Source organism: Salvelinus fontinalis, chromosome 23 (assembly GCF_029448725.1).
Source record: "Salvelinus fontinalis isolate EN_2023a chromosome 23, ASM2944872v1, whole genome shotgun sequence".
In the NCBI taxonomy this organism is placed as follows: Eukaryota; Metazoa; Chordata; class Actinopteri; order Salmoniformes; family Salmonidae; genus Salvelinus; species Salvelinus fontinalis.
In genome coordinates this window covers 3,108,707-3,131,145 of record NC_074687.1, presented here as the reverse complement: position 1 = coordinate 3,131,145, position 22,439 = coordinate 3,108,707, and the positions used below count along the sequence as shown (strand labels likewise).

Below are 22,439 nucleotides of genomic sequence, written 5' to 3'. Positions count from 1 at the left end.
TTACTCAAGTAAAAGTGAAAGTCACCCAGTAAAATACTACTTCAGTAAAAGTCTAAAAGTATTTGGTTTTAAATATACTTAAGTATCAAAAGTAAATGTATAATAAAAAAATCCTTATATTAAGCAAACCAGACCACACAATTTTCAAGATGTTTTTATTTACATATAGCCAGGGACACACTCCAACACTCGGACAGAATTTACAAACGAAGCATGTGTTTAGTGAGTCCGCCAGATTAGAGGCAGTAGGGATGACCAGGGATGTTCACTTGATAAGTGCGTGAATTGGACCATTTTCCTGTCCTGCTAAGCATTCAAAATGTAATGAGTACTTTTGTGTCAGGGAAAATGTATGTAGTAAAAAGTACATAATTATCTTTAGGAATGTAGTGAAGTAAAAGTGAAAGTTGTAAAAAATATAAATAGTAAAGTACAGATACCCCAAAAAACTACTTAAATAGTACTTTAAAGTCTTTGTACTTTACACCACTGCTTTTGAGTAGTGTAACTTGGGGAAAATACACTTCATTTCACCTAAAAGTAACATTCTGTCATAAGAGCACATGTTAAACTTAATAAAAAACATGTTTTCCCATCACAAGAGGTTAAATAATTTTTTTAAATACTATAGTAGATGCCTGTTAAGTGCCAAATAATTGTACAGGGTTGACCGTAACAGGGTTGACCGTAACAAATCCCCTTGTGATAGGCGGAATGGAAGGAAGCTTGTTGTGCGCAACAGAGAGTGGCAATTGAATGCAACATGTAATTGTTAAAACATTTCTAGCCTGTCGATCTATGGGTAACAAAGATGACATGTTATGTGCAAAAAGGTTGACGTGTTCCGCCACAGAAAACACCAGAACATTTCCAAAAAGAGTAGAACCATCTAAGCACTAATGTAAAAGGCTGCTACGCACTTTACACAAATTACACAAACGCAGCGAAGGAGCGTTGCTTTTTACTAGTTCTACCTACTTTTGTACTTCTCAAATATTTGAATGGACGGTACTGTATATGACGCTCTGTAGCCCTGTTTATACCTGGTGCTAACATGGGTCCTTTCTCCTGACCTTATCTACATTCTGATTGTGCACACATTTCCAGAAATGTGTCTACAAATGGTATAAAAATGTGTCTTTTATCCGTCCACTGCGTCTTCATTGTGACCAGATTTTCTAGTTCCTTACTTCATGCAAATTATTTCAGAGCTATTCTTTGAAAATAATATTTATTTATTTATTGTAAGACACATATTGATGTAATCAGTTAATGGTGCAACCTGTAAATTATTTTAGAGAGTGGAATAATGATGATTTAAGTTGTTTCTTTGTCCAGCTCTGTCTACACTTGTAAGACATCCAGACACACTGCGTGTCTGACTACCTCTGAAAGTGGGCAGGAAGATCTGATCACAATCAGATCACTTTGTGTCTTTTGATTGTCTACACCTGTCTAAAAATGTGGACACAATCAGAATGTGGACAAGATTAGGACAAAGGACGCAAGTAAGAACCAAGAATAAACGCAGCCTAAATTGCTCTGGTTAATAAGGAACAGTTCGAAATTGGGGGGGTTGTCTATCGTTTAATTTTTTTGCTTTGGGGAGGATTGTTTTTTTCCCTGCTTTACATTCACTCTTTAGCAGGTTTGACTATAAAATGTCTTCCATCCTAGTCAAAGTGCTTCATCTACGTGCATGTTCCTCCCCTATATCTGTAACGTTCGTCTTGTGGTGAATGAACGGACCAAGGCGCAGCGGGTGATGAATACATACTGATTTATTAAATGAAAGACGAAACACTAATGAACACTAGAACAAACTACAAAACAATAAACGAAGGCAACAGACCTGAAACAAACAAACTTACATATAGACGAAGAACGCACGAACAGGAACAGACTACCTAAAACGAACAAACGAAACAGTCCCATGTGGTATACACAGACACAGGAACAATCTCCCACAAACAAACAGTGAGAACAACCTACCTTAATATGGTTCTCAATCAGAGGAAACGTCAAACACCTGCCTCTAATTGAGAACCATACCAGGCAACACATTAACCCAACATAGAAAACACATAACATAGACTACCCACCCCAACTCACGCCCTGACCAACTAAACACATACAAAACAACAGAAAACAGGTCAGGAACGTGACAATATCAAGCTGTTTTGGAAACTTCCCTCAAGCACACTACGCTTTTCCACACGCCACAAGTCAGTATCGTGTACCAGTCTAACTGTCTATGCTGCCTTCTATCCACCATTCATAGTAACAATAGAGGTAGGTTGATCGTTTGTCCAGATCTGCAATATGCTAACTAGCAATGACACCACACATAAAATCTTTCAAAGCTGCACCAATTTTCAATATAAGCGGAGAGGCCAAGTGCGTCATTGCGCATTAAACACGGAACTCAAAAAGCTCCCTTATCGATCTTGTTTAAGAAAAATACAAGTATCCTTCCTAGGCTAGCCTACAACACCACAATACAATTAATAATTGCATTATTGTTTTCAAGTGAGTAAAAAAATTATACTCTAGGCTGTAAACTGCAATGAAAATGTAATTTGAATAACCGAGCAAAAGAGCCTTGTGATTTGAATATTTCATTCCATTTGGATCAGATGTGGGTCTACTTTCGATGCACAGTCTGTTGTGGATCATAATTCTCTCAAATCGTCCATATGTGGCCACATATGCTACCAGCAGACCCAGTTATTCAGGAAAGCTTAAACAGCACTCTCCCTCCTCTCCAATCCGAGTGGCTATTCCTCGCGCACCTAGAACAATATAGCCAAAATTTTTGTAATTGATCTTTTAAAATCTATTACCTTTTATGTGTGGCATAAAAACAACCAGTCACAATGTTTTAATCTAATTACGCTACTTCAGAAGTCTCCTGTAGGCTACCTGCGCTGCGCAGTGGCGGTTCTAGCTTCCTGGGCGAACCCCCCTTCAAAAAAAAAGTACCATTCTGCACTAACTGTAATTTTTATTACGACATTTGGAACAACACAAATAAATAATCATAACATTTAAAACTATATAAATATATATACAACAATAAGACTCATAAATATCCAAAAATAAGTAACAAAGACAACTTTAAGCACCAGCTGTCAGAGCAGAGCACAGATCACTGCACCTGTACATAGCCATCTGTAAATAGCCCATCTAACTACCTCATCCCCATACTGTTATTATTATTTTCTGCTCCTTTGTACCCCAGTATCTCTACTTGCACATTCATCTTCTGCACATCTATCACTCCAGTGTTAAAATTGCTAAATTGTAATTATTTTGCCACTATGGCCTATTTATTGCCTTACCTCCCTTATCTTACCTCATTTGCACACACTGTACATAGACTTTTTTTCTATTGTATTATTAGCTGTATGTTTGTTTATTCCATGTGTAACTCTCTTGTTGTTTGTGTCACATTGCTTTGCTTTATCTTGACCAGTTTGCAGTTGTAAATGAGAACTTGTTCTCAACTAGCCTACCTGGTTAAATAAAGGTGAACAAAAATTTAAAAAAATAGAAACAAATTGTAGTATATAAATACAAATAAAAAAGAGAATCAAATTATTACACTATTGCTAACAAAAAAACACAAATAAAACTAAATTGCAGAAATCTTATATTACACAAATAGAATAACACATTTATAAAGAAGATAACCTGATTATTGCACTTCAAACAAGAAACACACAAACTAAATTGCACTAATTTGTACTAATTGTACTAAATTGTACTAATTGCATTAGTACTGTACAAAGTTAGAGGGGCGCTATTTGATAGATTCCCCCGCTCTCCCTACCTCGGGCTTCCAGTGGTGAGACCTGAGGTCAACCTACCCCCGCCCCCTCTCGTACTTCTGAGTGGGAGACCTTCTCAGGCAGTAGCCTGCCTAGCTCACAAACTAGAATCAGGGCGCCCACTCCGACAAGGTTAATTGACCCAGAGTCGCACACGGTGACATGATATCATGTGATGTACAAATGAGCGATAGAAAACCAATAGCGCAAATGTCACCATTCGCAATATAAGTCAGAAGTTTACATACACCTTAGCCAAATACATTTAAACTCAGTTTTCACAATTCCTGACATTTAATCCAAGTAAAAAATCCATGTTTTAAGTCAGTTAGGATCACCACTTTATTTTAAGAATGTGAAATGTCAGAATAATAGTAGAGAGAATGATTTATTTCAGATTTTATTTTTTTCATCACATTCCCAGTGAGTCAGAAGTTTACATACACTCAATTAGTGTTTGGTAGCATTGCCTTTGAATTGTTTAACTTGGGTCAAATGTTTCAGGCAGCCTTCCACAAGCTTCCCACAATAAGTTGGATGAATTTTGGCTCATCCCTCCTGACAGAGCTGGTGTAACTGAGTCAGGTTTGTAGGCCTCCTTGCTCGCACACGCTTTTTCAGTTCTGCCCACAAATTTTCTATAGGTTTGGGGTCAGGGCTTTGTGATGGCCACTCCAATACCTTGACTTTGTTGTCCTTAAGCCATTTTGCCACAACTTTGGAAGTATGCTTGGGGTCATTTTCCATTTGGAAGACCATTTGCGACCAAACTTTAACTTCCTGACTGATGTCTTGAGATGTTGCTTCAATATATCCACATAATTTACCTCCTCATGATGCCATCTATTTTGTGAAGTGCACCAATCCCTCATGCCGCAAAGCACCCCCATAACATGCTGCTGCCACCCCCGTGCTTCACTGTTGGGGTGGTGTTCTTCAGCTTGCAAGCCTCCCCCTTTTTCCTCCAAACATAACGATGGTCATTATGGCCAAACAGTTCTGTTTTTGTTTCATCAGACCAGAGGACATTACTCCAAAAAGTACGATGTTTGTCCCCATGTGCAGTTGCAAAACATAGTCTGGCTTTTTTATGGCGGTTTTGGAGCAGTGGCTTCTTCCTTGCTGAGTGGCCTTTCAGGTTATTTTGATATAGGACTCGTTTTACAGTGGATATAGATACTTTTGTACCTGTTTCCTCCAGCATCTTCACAAGGTCCTTTGCTGTTGTTCTGTGATTGATTTGCACTTTTTGCACCAAAGTACGTTCATCTCTAGGAGACAGAACGCGTCTCCTTCCTGAGCGGTATGACGGCTGCGTGGTCCCATGGTGTTTATTCTTGCGTACTATTGTTTGTACAGATGAACATGGTACCTTCAGGCGTTTAGAAATTGCTCCCAGGGATGAACCAGACTTGTGTGGAGGTCTACAATTTTTTTTCTGAGCTCCCGGCTGATTTCTTTTGATTTTCCCATGATGTCAAGCAAAGAGGCACTGAGTTTGAAGGTAGGTCTTGAAATACATCCCCAGGTACACCTCCAATTGACTCAAATGATGTCAATTAGCCTATCAGGAGATTCTAAAGCCATGACATAATTTTCTGAAATTTTTCAAGCTGTTTAAAGGCACAGTCAACTTAGTGTATGTAAACTTCTGACCCACTGGAATTGTGATACAGTGAATTATATGTGAAATATTCTTTCTGTAAACAATTGTTGGAAAATTACTTATGTCATGCACAAAGTAGATGTCCTCAACCTACTTGCCAAAACTATAGTTTGTTAACAAGAAATTTGTGGAGTGGTTGAAAAACACGTTTTAATGACTCCAACCTAAGTGTATGTAAACCCCCGACTTCAACTGTATGTATATATGTTTAGGCATAGGCAACATGTGCAGCTGCCCAGGGCGGCATCTTGCCGGGGGCGGCATGAGGCGCCAGCACACAAAAAAAGTTTAAATAAATATTTATTTATTTAAAACCACCAGGTTGAAGCGTCCAAAGTCGGTATGCTTTGCTTATTGGCTGTGGTGCATTGGCACAGAAACCTGCTGGTGGAAAATGGCCAGACCCAGACGACACTGGGGCAATTGTGCACCGCCCTATGGGACGCCCAATCACAGCCGGTTACAGCCTGGATAATATAAATTATAAATAGAGCATAAAAATGTTGAAAATCTGATTTCCCCCTAGCTGATCATTGTCTGCAGCCTGCTCTGACCGTAGTGTAAGAAACAGGCAGGGAGAGTTAGCTGTCGGTGGTGGTCAGCGAAACCTCAACCTTCTGGCCCATAGCCCTGCGTAGCATCAACTGAGCCTCAAAAGCACGCTGAATCCACGTTTATATCCACGTTTATAAACACAGGTTCGCTACAGGTATTGTTATTTGTGGTCGTAAACATTATTTAGAGTTCATTCTATGACGGGGAGGATGTGCAATTGTTTTCCAGAACAAGGAGAGGGTGATATGAAAAACAGTGGGGAGGGGGATCCCTCAGAGCGTCTGCTAAATGACCAAAATGTAAATGTAACCAACTCATCTGATTTTACACTATCATTTGACTAATAGATGTAAAAAATAATAATAATAAGAAGAAGAATAGTTTCACCATATTAAAACAAACGTTCAGTTCACGTAACAGGTTGACCTTAAAATAATGAATCACTAATAAATAATCATCTTCAGACATTGACTCTGTCAAATCAACAAAAAAACTTTATAATGACGGTGAAATCTTGGAGAAATGTCAGTTAAAATCTTCCTAGAAGTCCCAGAGGATGCAGAGGGACATGTTAAAATGCTTAATTTGACACTTTAGAAAGTCTTTATTTGTATTAAAAATCTGATTTATAAAATGTTCCATGTAGTCTATATTAAAGGGCACCTCATGTTAAAGGCACTTAATATAACAGGCTTTTAAACGTTTATATTTGTGCACAATTTCTATTTTAAATATCAAAGGGACGCAAAAGGCACTCATTTTGTGGAACGACCCACTAGCTACGTGGCCCAAATATAACCCACACATGGCTTTCTCTCTTCATCTGCCTCACAATTCCAAACGTTCCAGTGTTTTCTGCATTTCATCTGTAGGATCAGGGAAGAGCCACTCTGTCCATGAAAGCATTAGTTCCCGGGCCAACAGTACCCCATGACGACCAGGGCTGCTCACATCCAGCTCTTATATTACAACTCTCAGTCTCTCGTTGCCCACAGGGATGACAAAGAGTGTGTATGCATCTGTTTGTGAATATGTGCCAGTTTGTATGAGTAGTTGAGAGAAGACAGAACAACTGTACGCCCATCCCCCAGGAGCTTAGCAGCCTTTCACACACAATATGAAGCATGTTGGGACTCACATAGCTGTGTATGAGTGTGATTACAGAGGCTATTTAAGGGCTACTGAGACAGAGGCAGGATTATCAGCTCTCAGGTGACAATGAACCCTGTCTAATCTTTCTATTTTAATCAATAGTTACCACACACACAGACACATCACACACGTCATTACACAAATTCTCCCTCTCTCCCTCCCAGTGGTTGAGAAAAGCAACCTTAAAGGAATGCTTGTTTGGATGATCCGAAACAGGTTCATTGTTCATTTCTAGAGGACCGCCAGTTTTGAACAGCCCTCACAATACAACTCCCATCAACACAACTCTCATGGTGTTGAACTCTAGATCATTATATGAATATGACAACCTTATCCAATCATATCTGGAGATTCAACACATTCAAGCCGTGTTAGTCACAGTCACTAAACAGAGAGTGTTGTCCTCTGAAGATTATTATACTGTTGAAGCCTTTCACCACTTGATGACAGTTATTTGGTAGTTTGCAGACATGGACAAAAGGAACGAATGAATGCTGTTCATTGACTACAGCTCAGAGTTCAGGGTAGGCAACAACACGTCTGCAGCCCTGATCCTCAACACTGGGGCCCCTCAGGGGTGCGTTCTTAGTCCCCTCCTGTACTCCCTGTTCAAACACAACTGCGTGGTCAAACACGACTCCAACCCCATCACTAAGTTTGCTGATGACACAACAGTGGTAGGCCTGATCACTGACGACGACGAGACAGCCTATAGGGAGGAGGTCAGATACCTGGCAGTGTGGTTCCACGACAACAACCTCTCCCTCAATGTGAGCAAGACAAAGGAGCTGATCGTGGACTACAGGAAAAGGCGGGCCGAACAGGCCTCCATTGACGGGGCTGTAGTGGCGCGGGTTGAGAGTTTCAAGTTCCTTGGTGTCCACATCACCAACGAACTATCATGGTCCAAACACACCAAGACAGTCGTGAAGAGGGCACAACAACACTTTTTCCCCCTCAGGAGACTGAAATGATTTGGCATGGGTCCCCAGATCTTCAAAAAGTTCTGCAGCTGCACCATTGAGAGCATCCTGACCGGTTGCATCACCGCCTGGTATGGCAACTGCTCGGCATCTGACCGTAAAGCGCTACAAAGGGTTGTACGTACGGCCCAGTACATCACTGGGGCCAAGCTTCCTGTCATCCAGGAACTATATATACACTCTGGTACCGCTACCGCACGGCAAGCAGTACCGGAGCGCCAAGTCTAGGACCAAAAGGCTCCTTAACAGCTTCTACCTCCAAGACATAAGACCGCTGAACAACTAATCAAATGGCCACCCGGACTATTTACATTGACACCCCCCCCCATTTGTTTTTACAGTGCTGCTACTCGCTGTTTATTATCTATGCATTGTCACTTTACCCCTAACTACATGTACAAATTATCTCGACAAACCTGTACCGCCGCACATTGACTCACTACCGGTACCCCGTGTACCGGTATTTCCTAAGGACCTTAAGCGAGGAGACCATCTCTGTCGGTGCCATCACATGGAATTATGTAGTAACTAAAAAAATGTTAAACAAATCAAAATATATTTTATATTCTTCAAAGTAGCCACCCTTTGCCTTGCTAACAGCTTTGCACACTCTTGGTATTCTCTCAACCAGCTTCACCTGGAATGCTTTTCCAACAGTCTTGAAGGAGTTCCCACATATAATGAGCACTTGTGTGTCGGGAGTTTACATACACTTAGGTTGGAGTCATTAAAACTCGTTTTTCAACCACTCCACAAATTTCTTGTTAACAAACTATAGTTTTGGCAAGTCGGTTAGGACATCTACTTTGTGCATGACACACGTCATTTTTCCAACAATTGTTTACAGACAGATTATTTCACTTATAATTCACTGTATCACAATTCCAGTGGGTCAGAAGTTTACATACACTAAGTTGACTGTGCCTTTAAACAGCTTGGAAAATTCCAGAAAATAATGTAATGGCTTTAGAAGCTTCTGATAGGCTAAATTGACATCATTTGAGTCAATTGGCGGTGTACCTGTGGATGTATTTCAAGGCCTACCTTCAAACTCAGTGCCTCTTTGCTTGACATCATGGGAAAATCAAAAGAAATCAGCCAAGACCTCAGAAAAAGAATAGTAGACCTCCACAAGTCTGATTCATCATTGGGAGCAATTTCCAAATGCCTGAAGGTACCACGTTCATCTGTACAAACAATAGTACGCAGTATAAACACCATGGGACCACGCAGCCATCATACCGCTCATGAAGGAGACGCGTTCTGTCCCCTAGAGATGAACGTACTTTGGTGCGAAAAGTGCAAACCAATCCCAGAACAACAGCAAAGGACCTTGTGAAGATGCTGGAGGAAACAGGTACAAAAGTATCTATATCCACTGTAAAACGAGTCCTATATCGACATAACCTGAAAGGCCGCTCAGCAAGGAAGAAGCCACTGCTCCAAAACTGCCATAAAAAAGCCAGACTACGGTTTGCAACTGCACATGGGGACAAAGATCGTACTTTTTGAAGTAATGTCCTCTGGTCTGATTAAACAAAAATATAACTGTTTGGCCATAATGACCATCGTTATGTTTGGAGGAAAAAGGGGGAGGCTTGCAAGCCGAAGAACACCATCCCAACCGTGAAGTACGGGGGTGGCAGCATCATGTTATGGGGGTGCTTTGCTGCAGGAGGGACTGGTGCACTTCACAAAATAGGAAGATTCAATTTGTGTGAAGCTTGTGGAAGTCTACTTGAAACGTTTGACCCAAGTTAAACAATTTAAAGGCAATGCTACCAAACACTAATTGAGTGTATGTAAACTTCTGACCCACTGGGAATGTAATGAAAGAAATAATAGCTGAAATAAATCATTCTCTCTACTATTATTCTGACGTTTCACACTCTTAAAATAAAGTGGTGATCCTAACTGACCTAAAACAGAGAATTTTTACTAGGATTAAATGTCAGGAATTGTGAAAAACGGAGTTTAAATGTATTTGGCTAAGGTGTATGTAAACTTCCGACTTCAACTGTATATAGCCCCGTTATTGTTATTTTATTACTTAAAGTTTTTTATTTTTCACTTTAATTTATTTAGTAAATATTTTCTTAGCTCGATTTTCTTAAGACCGCATTGTTTGTAAGAAAGCATTTCACATATTCTTTGTGATGATCACATTTCTCCAGCATGCCAGTGGCCATCAAAGGTGAGCATTTTCCCACCAAAGTCAGTTACAACACCAAACTGCAGTCAGGTCAAGACCCTGGTGAGAACGACGAGCACGCAGATATGCTTCCCTGAGACGATTTTTGATAGTTTGTGTCGGAATTCTTCGGTTGTGCAAACCCACAGTTTCATCAACTGTCCAGGTGGCTGGTCTCAGAGGATCCCACAAGTGAAGAAGCCGGATGTAGAGGGCACATCAACAGATTATTTTTACCTAGTTAGCTCAGGGAATTGAACCAATGACCTTTCGTTTACTGGCCCTAGAGAGGAACCAGGCACTGAGGCTTGGCCAGTCCTCTTCTGGCTGTGCCAGTGGAGACTATAAGACTACATGGTAGGGGTGTGCTATACATTTTAAATAGTGCCTTAATTAAGTGTACAAGCATGTAAAGTATGATGTATGCCGACATGGCCATACACGTGGTCGTATGCGTAAATTTACAGTTGATAGTCGGATTCGATGATACTCTTGATCGGAAAAAACGGAAGTGTTTTAATATACCTAAATAGATGTTGTCAAATAACTCCCTGCACATTGTCACTGCAAAAAAACTGCAGATTAGGAGCAGCCCGCGGATGGATGTTTCTGTGTCTGTCCTCAACTGCAGGGGGCAGCCAAGTTTTCTGTCACTCAGTCACATCAAAAATCAAATCAAATTTTATTTGTCACATGCACCGAATACAACAGGTGTATTTCAGAGTCATTGTAGGTTTTGGGGGAGAGAAGGCTGTCGAGATATGGGAAGTGTTCCACATTTCCAAGGGTGCTATTGTCAACCTGTATCGTGGGCGGAGTAGGGGGCTTGTTGAAGGATTTGAGCCTTCTTTAAATTCAGGGCTAGACCCAGGAGCCTGTATGCCTTGGCAGGTGGCAGGTCTTGGCCAATGTGGTGGAGGATGGCAGCAATGAAGACAGCAAACAGGGTGGGCGCGATGATACAGCTCTGTTTGACCCATGTCTCCCCAGTGAAGGGCTCTGACTCAGAGCCGCTATTGCTTAGCACTATGGCAGATATGTCATCACGCAGAAGTCTCAGTCTAACACACACGTCTCTGAAAATGTGGACTTTACTTGGCTCCATGTGAGTGGGATCAAAGAGGGAGTTTCACTTTAGGCAGTATATCTTTCGCTCTCTCTCTGTCTGTCGGTCTGTCACTATCATACTAGCTTTGTCTGACTTTCTGCCTTTCTATTATAGCGCAGTGATTTTGGGGGTGTGTTTGAAGGGCTGCTGCCCAGGTATAAACAGGATGCAGTAGGACAGTCACAAAGACAGAGACAGAGACAACCACCTCATACAGGTCTGTATCACATACAACATCCTCCCGTTTATTCTGTTCAATTCCATGGAACTTTATTCATCTCTCTGGAGCATGAGTCTGCAAGCCCCCGTGAACATCAATATGTGGGTATTCATGTGTTTGCATCAGTGTCTTCTGCTGCTTTTTGACTGTAGCACCAGTGTTACACTAGTGTATACACACCCTTATGTTGTGTTTCCATAGCTAGGGCTGACAGTGAGGACTTGTGAGGAGCGGAATCAACAACTTCTGCATAATCAGAACAGTTGCTTTGTGAGAAGGTCTTGAAGTTTATGGTTAACATTTGTTATGTAAATGCCATCTGAAAAGTACCAGTGGCCTGGCTTTATCCCCAAGTGAGACACGGGTTCCGGCCCGCGTAGATGGAAACAGAAAAGTCCTAGCCTTTGGGGTAAAACACTGGGGTAAATCCTATACGGAAATGCATAATTTGAGTCTGTAAAAGCCTTGGTACTAATGCTGCTCCATTTCTGATACTAACACCATCTTAGCTAACAATGTTTGATGTGAAAGTCTGGTGATTGTGTGTGGAGAAGAGAAACTAAGTGTATGGAACTGAGGAAGTTCGGTGATGTGGATCCTAAGCTATGACAGGTATTTCCCTCCAGAGTCCGAGTGTTCTGCTGATGGTTGGTTATAAATATAAGTATTTCTCTGGGCCCGAACACAGACAACTAGACCCAGGGGAGATAATGGAAAAGAGCCCAGTTCATCATAGCCCAGTCCAAGCTTCCTTGGCTGGATTTACACACATGTAACATGTAGCCTAACCAATACAGTATTTACACACAGATGTACGGATGGACGCACACACAAGGTCAACTAAAGTTTTGTCTAATGGCGACAGTGTTCTGTGGCGATGGAGAGCCCTTCTACAGTCAAACAGCCAGACCAAGAGGATCCCAAGAAGGAGAGGACAGACGGAGAGCCGGGTGAGAACAAGGAAGAAGAAGAGAGACCACAGGTGATGGACAATGGAACACAAGATGAACGCAAGCAGCGGTTTCCTAACCCTAACAGTAAGGAATGGTGAATGTGTTCTAGTGGTCACGGTCAATTATATTAGCAGTCCAGTGTGGTTGTGTTGTGGTTCTGATGCTGTTGTGTGTAACAGTCAACCTTAGTTATGTTGTGACTGTGTGTAGTAGTGGTTATTAACAGTTGGCTGTCCGGTGTGTAGTGTACCTGGTTGTGTTGTGGTCCTGTCCTCTACAGTGGTGTCTGACTGTAAGCAGATGGCCAGTGAATCCAGTGTTTCCTACACGCTGGGGAAGGAGTTTTTCCTTATCGCTGGTCATGAAATCTGCATCAGAGAGTCTCTGGACTCCTATGGCGCCCTTGTCTGGCCAGGGGTGAGTTCAAAAGACACTCAGTAACATGATGATTGAACTTAAAGGGAATGCAGCAGGGGGTGCTGAGAAGTATTTCTGTCTGTAGTAAAGCCCTTTTGTGGGAAAAAACTAATTCTGATTGGCTGGTCCTGGCTCCCTGTGGGTTGGCCTAGCTCCCAAGTGGGTGGTCCTATGCCCCCCCAGACCCACCCATGGCTGTGCCCCTGCCCAGTCATGTGAAATCCATAGGTCAGGGCCTAATTTATTTCTTTCATTTGACTGATTTCCTTATTTCAGTGGTTCCCAAACTTGTTATAGTCCCATACCGCTTCAAACATTCAACCTCCAGCTGCTACCCCCTCTAGCACCAAGGTCAGCGCACTCTCAAATGTTGAAACTCTGAGCGCAGCTCTATCCAGAAATCTGGCAGTGGCTTCTGATTAAATTCAATTTTCACAGAACCGCTTGTTGCAATTTCGATGAGGCTCTCTTGTTCAAATATCGGTAAGTGGACTGGAGGCAGGGCACGAAAGGGATAACGAATCCAGTTGTTTGTGTCGTCCGTTTCTGGAAAGTACCTGCGTAATTGCGCACCCAGCTCACTGAGGTGCTTGACTATATCACATTTGACATTGTCCGTAAGCTTGAGTTCATTTGCACACAAACAATCATACAATGATGGAAAGACCTGTGTGTTGTCCTTGTTAATACAGAAAGAGAAGAGCTCCAACTTCTTAATCATAGCCTCAATTTTGTCCCGCACATTGAATATAGTTGCGGAGAGTCTCTGTAATCCTAGATTCAGATCATTCAGGCGAGAAAAAACATCACCCAGATAGGCCAGTCGTGTGGGAAACTCATCATCATGCAAGCAGTCAGACAAGTGAAAATAATGGTCAATAAAGACTTTAAGCTCGTCTCTCAATTTAAAAAAACGTGTCAATACTTTGCCCCATGATAACCAGCTCACTTCTGTATGTTGTAAAAGCGCTACATGGTCGCTGCCCATATCATTGCATAGTGCAGAAAATACACGAGAGTTCAGGGGCCTTGCTTTAAAAACATTAACCATTTTCACTGTAGTATCCAAAACATATTTCAAGCTGTCAGTCATTCCCTTGGCAGCAAGAGCCTCTCGGTGGATGCTGCAGTGTACCCAAGTGGCGTCGGTAGCAACTGCTTGCACTCGCGTTACCACTCCACTATGTCTCCCTGTCATAGCTTTTGCGCCATCAGTACAGATACCAACACATCTTGACCACCAAAGTCCATTTGATGTCACAAAGATGTCCAGTAGTTTAAAAATATCCTCTCATGTTGTCCTGGTTTCCAGTGGTTTGTAGAAGAGGATGTCTTCCTTAATTGACCCCCATAAACGTAACGGACATATACCAGGAGCTGTGGCAGGCCCGCTACGTCTGTTGACTCATCCAGCTGTAACGCATATAATTCACTGGCTTGTATGCGAAGCAGTAATTGATTCAAAACATCTCCTGCCATGTCACTGATGCGTCGTGAAACAGTGTTGTTTGATGAAGGCATTGTCTGTATAGTTTTTTGGGGCCTTTTCTCCCAGCATTGTCCCAGCCATATCCGGGGCAGCAGGAAGAATTAAGTCCTCCACAATAGTATAAGGCTTGCCTGTCCTAGCCACTTGGTAGCTCACCATATAAGATGCTTCTAGCCCCTTCTTATTCATGGTATCTGTTGCTTTTATACATGTCTTACTACTCAAAAGTCACCTTTATTCTCACTAAAACTCCTGTGGCTTATTTTTTTTAAATTGTCATGTTTCTAAAAATGTCTGCGCAAGAGCGAAGGTTTCCCGCGAGACAGTAACGGTTAATGTGATTGGATGTTAATTATTTGACTAGGCTTCCTGTATTTGACATTGTGCTGTTATTTCCTACCTCATTTGCACACACTGTATATAGACTTTCACTTGTGTTATTGACTGTACGTTTGTTTATCGCATGTGTAACTGTGTTGTTTTTGTCGTCGCACTACTTTGCTTTATCTTGGCCAGGTTGCAGTTGTAAATGAGAACTTGTTCTCAACTGGCCTACCTGGTTAAATAAAGGTGAAATAAATAAAACAATTGCTGAACACTAGACGGTTGAATTTTTTGGGGGGCAGTGAAACAAGGCTACTCAGGCGAGAAAAAATCCTCACCAAAATGTATAGCCCCATTGTAAAACATAAATGTGCTGTTTGAAAATGTGAAAATATATATATGTATTTTTTTGTGAATCACATTTTTATTTGGCGTACCCATGACGGCATTGCATTTACGTACCCCAGTTTGGGAATACCTGCCTTATATGAACTGTAACTCAGTAAAATCTTTGACACTTGCGTTTATATATTTGTTCAGTATATTTCTCAAGCAACAGTTTAGCTAGGACTGTCTGGGAGTGGTCTTCGTGTAGAGTGGAAGCTGTTATTGGCAGAGAGGTTTGGCACTCTGTTGGTCTATTAACCAATTTACTGCATGGTGATGTCACCATGAAAAGCAGAAACTCCCGCGTAGATTGAAAATACAATCAGCACACATTTACAGTGTTAGTTTCATCAGCTGTTGTGCGATATGATATAAAACACAGCAAAAAAAGAATTGACTGCACTGGGCCTTTAATTCATATTGACCGATCTGGGTTGCTCTATCTATCACTGTGTGTAGATGTTGATGGTGATCGCAGTGATGATGATAATAATGCTGTTGCTGACGATGTGTTTGTGTGTGTCTGGGTAGGCGGTGGCTCTGAGTCAGTTCCTGGAGAATAACCGGCAGCAGGTGAATTTCCTGGATAAAGCGGTACTGGAGATTGGAGCAGGGACAGGTTTACTATCTATTGTGGCCAGTCTTCTGGGTGAGTCTGTCCATCTGTCTCTTTCTCAGTCTGACTAACTGTATAATGGCCACTGGCCAGTCTACTAGATGAGTCTGTCAGTTGGTGATATGGTTTGACAGACTGATTCAATTTTCCTAACTGACTGTTCCCCTTGTGTCCTGTTTTCCAGGTGCCTGGGTAACAGCCACCGACCTGCCCGAAATCCTTCCCAACCTGACCTTTAACCTCTCTCGGAACTCCAAGGGCCGCTGCCGCTATACGCCCCAGGTAACTGCCCTCACCTGGGGTCACGACCTTGAGAAAGACTTCCCCAGCACTTCCTGTCACTATGACTACGTGCTGGCAGCCGATGTAGTGTATCACCACAACTACCTGGAGGAGCTGCTGGCGACCATGCACCACTTCTGCAAACCAGGAAGTGGCACCACGCTGATGTGGGCCAATAAGGTGAGGTTCCAGTCAGACCTGAAGTTCACAGAGAGATTTAAGAGTTGTTTTGATACAACACTGATGACAGAGCTAAAGGAGGGAGACGTGATGATCTACAAGGCCACGGCACGAGAGTGAAGAGAGGAGAGGGGGAGAGAATGGAGAGACCAGGGAGTAGAGGAGACTCAGAGGAAAAGTGTTGAGCAAGAGAAAGAAGAGATTGTTCTCCACTGTGGATGGATGAAACATGAGCTCACTACAGACTGCCTGGAGCCCACTGTGTGGGTACATTCACCTCACCAACACACACTATTATTAGACAGACAACAAAAGCAGATTCTGGGTTTCAAGGACATTGCTGTGAGCTACATTATATTTACAACCCGTGTCCTGCAAAAAATAACAGAAACCAAAATGAATCTAAACCATGTGACTTTTCAAAATGCAATTTTATCTACCAATGTTTTTTCATACATTTGATACATTGACAAAATGTTTTGTAAATAAATTTGATTTGCACTACAGTGTGAGAAATGTGTTCATTTCTCGCTACTTACGCATAGTCTGCATTGGCATCAACACAGATATTCTGAAAGTTACTATATATACATAGACATCTACTAGAGACAGTATCACCTGCATTTACGATAATGGTAAACAAACCCTTTTCCACTATACATGAAAACAGACTAGTTCAAGAAGGTAAGCTCTTACACTGAGTATACAAAACATTAACAACTGCTCTTTCCAAAGTTAGAATCCCTTATTGATGTCACTTGTTAAATCCACTTCAAATCAGTGTAGATGAAGGGGAGGAGACAGGTTAAATAATGATTTTTAAGCCTAGAGACAACTGAGACATGGATTGTTTATGTGTGCCATTCAGAGGGTGAACGGGCAACACATAAAATTGAAGTGCCTTTGAACAGGGTATGGTAGTAGGTGCCAGGCGCACCAGTTTGTGTCAAGAACTGCAACGCTGCTGGGTTTTTCACACTCAACAGTTTCCCGTATGAAACAAGAATGGTCTGCCACCCAAAGGACATCCAGCCAACTTGACACAAATGTGGGAAGCATTGGAGTCAACATGGGCCAGCATCCCTGTGGATCCCTGTGACACCTTGTAGAGTTCATGCCTGATCAATTGGGACTGTTCTGAGGGCAAGGGGTGGGGTGCAACTCAATATTGGGAAGGTGTTCCTGATGTTTGATAGACTCAGTGTATATTGACATATTTAGAGAACTGCAAGATTTCATGTTTCTTAGCACATTTCACTAGTGTTATAGTGAGCAGAATCAGAAAGCATCTTGATGATGCTAAATGATCTGTCAGAATGCTTTGAGAATACAGAATATCTATAGCTGGGCCCAAATGAAGTACAAAAGTCCAAAGTCCATCTAACAGTTTCACTCTAAGAGCAGCGGAAGTCTCTCAATCTCAACCAATGAGCAGTCAGAACGCCGTGCCACTCAGGAGTTCCATCTCCATGGCAACGTTATTGTGTAGAACCTGATTTGCTGTTCTGGACTGTCTTGAGTGTTTGTCTGGGTCCAGGTGTTGTTGTCACGATGGCGACGCATTTTCCCATCAATGCCCTTTGAGGTGTATGTTTTTTATTTATTTATTTTTTTACAGTTTCTCTCATTGTTCTACTCTAAACGTAAAGCGTTCAAAAAAATATTCAGTTGGCAGCGCTTCCGCGTGTACTAAACACAACATCACCTCAAAGAGCTACGGTTGGTCTGATCCGGAACGTCTGAGCTCCCTTCTTCGTCCTCCGTTTCCAAAGAGACAATCACGCCAAGCAGCAGGTGGATGACTTGGGCTGTTCCAAGATGGACTCCCTGCGCAGGTCGTTGGGTATGGTGCCTGCGGGTCCCCACACGTTGAGCTCACCATAGATCCCCGTCTCAATCATCTCCTCCTGCCAGGGGATGGCAATGTTCCCAGAGGAAAACTCGTCAAAGAACACGCGGTCGGGGTCGTCCAGCCCCACCCCCTTCACCGAGGAGAACTCCCCCACGTCATCCAGGTCCTTGGCGTAGACCACCTTGGAGTCAGGGACAAACGGAGGGGGCAGGATGCCTGTAGGAGAGAGGGAGGGTGTTAGAGAGACTCTTACTGAGTGAACTTCAGAAGGAGGGATGGTGTGCTTCTGATTGGGAGTCTGTCTTTGTGGCAGCTGTAGTGTGACACAGCAAAATTATCATGGCCCAAATCTAGCCCACATACACAACTTAACATTTGGTTCAGTTTAGCACTTAGAAATAGCAGTTCGTACCTGCATCCAGTCTCGTCCAGTGGATGGCGCTGAAGAAGGGGTGTGTTCTGATCTCGTCACAGGTCCCGTCCTTGAAACCTAGTCTCTTGTCCACCTGTTTCTCCAGCAGCGCAGAGCAGATGGACTTGGCGTTCTCACTGAATGTCTCTGGGTAGACCACAGTCCCGGTCATGATGCGCTCCTTTAGTGCCTCCTTCTCAACCTGACCAGAAGACGACCGCAGGTTAGCAACAATACATCAAAGCCATAAACCAACTGTGTGTGCAGGCTTTTGTTCCAGCCCTGCACAGACACCCTTGATGCAAATAATGATGGCCTTTGAAGGAAGAATCAAAGACAGGCGTGTGGATTGAAAGCATTCATACTCCAGTGGCTCTACACGACCAGAATTGACAACCTACACTGTTATCCAGTGTGCACTTTCAGTGTGGAGGGATGAAAGGGAGGAGGGATAGAGCAGGTTACCTTCTCTCCACGTTCCCTGAAGGGGTTCTTGGCGGCCATAAACTCAAACAGTGTGACCCCTAGGGTGAAATAGTCCACTGAGGTGTCATACTTCTCCCCCTTCAGGAGCTCCGGGGCCATAAACCCTGGGGGCAGATAGCAAAGGTCAGTCACAAGAGCCAATATGGAACCTCTTGGAGACAATAAACGTGAAACCCCAGGTCGGGCCGCTGCAGTCGAGACTGACCTGGAGTTCCGGCATAACCTTTGATCTTTGTCTGGTTCTCCTTCAGCTCCACTGCCAGACCCAGGTCAGAGATACGCACGTTACCTAAGGACATATGGACAGCGTCACATCACACAAGCATCACATGCGTGTGGGTGTGTTTGTATGTACATGCACACCTCTCATTGTGTACCTTCATTGTCCAGCAGCACATTCTCAGGTTTGAGGTCTCTGTAGATGATTCTCTTCTGGTGGAGGTGCTCCATGCCCTGGATGATCTGAGCTGCGTAGAAACAGGCTCTGGGCTCCTCAAACCCTGGGTTGTTCTCATCCACCAGATAGATGTGGTACCTGGGACGGCAGGTAGCCTAGTGGTTAAGAGCGTTGGGACAGAAACCGAAAGGTCGCTGGTTCGAATCCCCAAAGCTGACTAGGTGAAACATATGTTGATGTGCCCTTGAGCAAGGCACTTAACCCCAATTGCTCCTGTAAGTCGCTCTGGATAAGTGTGTCTGCTAAATTACTCAAATGTGAAGTATGGGAACAAACATGTTACAAATCTATCATAAGTGTGTGTGTGTGTTTACTTCAGGTCTCCTCCATTCATGATGGTCATAACCAGGCAAAGCTCATCCTTGGTCTGGAAAGCGTAGGCCAGTGACACGATGAAGCGACTATGAACCCTGGCAAGAATCCTCTTCTCCACCATCGCCCCCTAGAGTAGAGGGATAAACATGACAATAGCAACCATCACTCACAAATTCATACCGGTAGGCAGCGAGGAAGAGGCAAAGCGAGAGGATCCACTCCAGTCAAAATCTGTTCACTGAGGGAATACAGCGTTAACCTTCCAATACTCCCATTGTTAGGGAGACAATCTGGCCATTATATACAGTATCTCAGCGGTAGGCCCTGCTCAATTACTTTTCAAATGCATCCTTGAAGTAATCACTGACCTAACACCTGGATAGGTGAAGGATATGAAGTGGAATCCTCGCTTTCACCTATCTAATCATATCAGTGATTGACATTAGCATGGGGGCATTTTAACAGGGCATTGGACTAGCTGTAAAGGACATGGACTAACCTTCCCCAGCACTTCCATTGAGAACAGCTTTTCCCTAAACCTCTCCGTAATCGCTCTATCCCTGTGTTGTGTTTAACACAGAGGGCTAAGACAGAGGCAAATGTTTCACTCAAGATTACAGGGGTTCTAACACAGTCACAGAGGGTATGACACCTGGCCACACAATGTAGCACTACCCTTCCATGTCATTAGTCATTGTGACTCAGCTTGATCTATCGATAATAGGCTACAGAACTGACCTGTATTCTAATGAACTGATTTCCTCTTGGGATATCATCTGATATCATACAGGAAGTATCACATGACTAGAGATGATGGACCACACCAAAGACCCTCAGAAACTACCTCTATCCCACCCCGTCTTTTCACCTCATAGCCTTTCCTCTTCTTCAGCCTCTTCTTGTTGAGCTTCTTGCAGGCGTACAGTTTCCCCGTGGCCTTCATCTGGCAGGCAGACACCTCTCCGAACCCCCCCTTCCCTAGCACACGGAAGTCCTGGAACCAGTCTTGGTCCATGGGCTGCATCTCCAGCCACTTCCACTGCAGGAACCTCTTCAGGTACATGCTCTCCAGGAAGAAGATGTAGGGAACTTCCTGGAGGTAGCCCAGCACCGAGACCAGTGTCTGGGAAAAGAGTGTGTCCCCAGCCCCCTGCTGTGCCTCCTTCACCTGGGTCACGGTCTCTGGGGTCAGGAAGGGGCAGTAGAGCTTAGCAGAGGATTCCAGGTAACGCTGGACGATCCTAGAAGCCTTCTGGGCACGGTCTGTGTCTTCGGCTAAATCGTACTCTTCGATGTCCCGCCACAAGTGGCAAGGACCGTGGTATTCGGGCACCGTTTCCAGGAACTCGCGGAACAGACGTTTGCCGATGGGCTGCTCCACGCAGACTGACTGAAAGGTTAGGTCCAGGGTTTCCTGGAGGCCCTCACACACGGTGATGTGGGGCAGCTTGAGGCGGGCGTGGTACTTCTTGTCACGCGAGGCTGCCGGGTTGGAGCCATCGAAGCTGCCGCGGGCGCTTATGTAGGCCGAGTTGGCAACCACCGTGGTCAGGCTGCCCAAATCCATGGCAACGGAGGGAGAGAGGCTGTCGCCGACAGCGAGGACACTCAGAGGGAGAGCATGGTGAAGGAGAGCGGGGGGGCAAGGAGGGATAGGGTGAGAAAAGAGATTACGAAAAATATGTTGAAGTGTGAGTAAAAGGTGGTAGAGGAGAAAGAGGGAGTGAAACAGTAAAAAGGGAGGATTAGAGAGGAATGCTAAGAGGAAAAATGAACAGCGGCAGAGAAAGAAAAGGAGAGCAGTGCCAGCAGCAGGACAGAGGACACAAGATCCTTCTCCTGACCCGAGCGCTTTACCCGTATCTCTCACACACACCTGGCTCAGCACCTTTCAGACAGTAATGCCTTTATCCACTAACTCCCTAATACCTCAGGCTGAGAGTGAGAGCCCAAGCTGTGACTGATGTATTCAGACTGTGCCATGGAGGCCAGAGCAGCACCTGTTATCTAAAGAACAAGACACAAGGGAGCAGAACAGTAGAAAAGAAGGGAGGGAGTAAGGCGCAGTCTAAAATAGACACCTCTCGAAACATCGGAATGGCCCCTGGTCTTCATAGATATGGAAGGATCAGAAAGGTGAAAGCAAAATGGTTATATCTCCCTCTAGCCTTCAGCACATTCCCTAATTTGATTGTAAACAATTAACAAGCTAGTTAACTACCACCTGTTCTTGTCAAAATTGTCAACAGAGTAGCTAGCAAGCAACAAGATATGCCAAACTGTCTAAAAACCTACAAAGGTGGTTTTAAATGTGGCTTGAGATATCTGATTCCATGTGCTTTTTGGCTGTTGACTGCAGGAAAAAGGATTTGAGTCACTTCAAAATACCAATGTGAACAAGGCTTTAGAGACCGCAAGTCAACACATCAGATTTCCCAGAGGAAAATTCCCAAAGGATGTCATATGTTTGATCCATTTGAGGTTATTTACGGTCCTATTTCAGCTATTGAAGCCAATTGAGTAGTGCAAAATACCATATGCTTTTCAGATTATAACACCACACA

At 43.4% G+C, this 22,439-nt stretch overlaps 2 protein-coding genes across 2 annotated transcripts; one reads left to right on the top strand and one right to left on the bottom strand.

The window, feature by feature from the left end:
• Nucleotides 1–12,569: 12,569 nt before the first annotated feature.
• On the top strand, nucleotides 12,570–16,772 carry LOC129820715 (protein-lysine methyltransferase METTL21C-like). The gene is made up of 4 exons (XM_055877616.1): nucleotides 12,570–12,703; nucleotides 12,933–13,075; nucleotides 15,807–15,924; nucleotides 16,076–16,772. The coding sequence occupies exons 1-4, from the start codon at nucleotides 12,583–12,585 to the stop codon at nucleotides 16,471–16,473; spliced, it is 780 nt and encodes a 259-aa protein (XP_055733591.1). The 5' UTR covers nucleotides 12,570–12,582; the 3' UTR covers nucleotides 16,474–16,772.
• Nucleotides 16,766–22,369, bottom strand: LOC129820713 (rhodopsin kinase GRK1-like). Its single transcript, XM_055877610.1, has 7 exons — nucleotides 20,744–22,369; nucleotides 19,875–20,002; nucleotides 19,481–19,638; nucleotides 19,309–19,392; nucleotides 19,083–19,207; nucleotides 18,618–18,819; nucleotides 16,766–18,421 (listed from the first exon to the last, which is right to left on the bottom strand). Exons 1-7 carry the CDS (start codon nucleotides 21,440–21,442, stop codon nucleotides 18,132–18,134), a joined length of 1,686 nt encoding a protein of 561 aa, XP_055733585.1. The 5' UTR covers nucleotides 21,443–22,369; the 3' UTR covers nucleotides 16,766–18,131.
• Between the last annotated feature and the right edge of the window lie 70 nt (nucleotides 22,370–22,439).

What these genes read in the sequence shown, in the direction of transcription:
- LOC129820715 (XM_055877616.1), top strand. Translation starts at nt 12,583, where the DNA reads ATGGAGAGCCCTTCTACAGTCAAACAGCCAGACCAAGAGGATCCCAAG. An exon ending in ACAGGTGATGGACAATGGAA is followed by an intron (nt 12,704 to 12,932) that starts CACAAGATGAAC and finishes TGGTCCTGTCCT; the next exon opens with CTACAGTGGTGTCTGACTGT. An exon ending in GCGCCCTTGTCTGGCCAGGG is followed by an intron (nt 13,076 to 15,806) that starts GTGAGTTCAAAA and finishes GTGTCTGGGTAG; the next exon opens with GCGGTGGCTCTGAGTCAGTT.
- LOC129820713 (XM_055877610.1), bottom strand. Translation starts at nt 21,442, where the DNA reads ATGGATTTGGGCAGCCTGACCACGGTGGTTGCCAACTCGGCCTACATA. An exon ending in TGTGCTGCTGGACAATGAAG is followed by an intron (nt 19,393 to 19,480) that starts GTACACAATGAG and finishes ATATGTCCTTAG; the next exon opens with GTAACGTGCGTATCTCTGAC. An exon ending in TCAGGGAACGTGGAGAGAAG is followed by an intron (nt 18,820 to 19,082) that starts GTAACCTGCTCT and finishes TCTTCTGGTCAG; the next exon opens with GTTGAGAAGGAGGCACTAAA.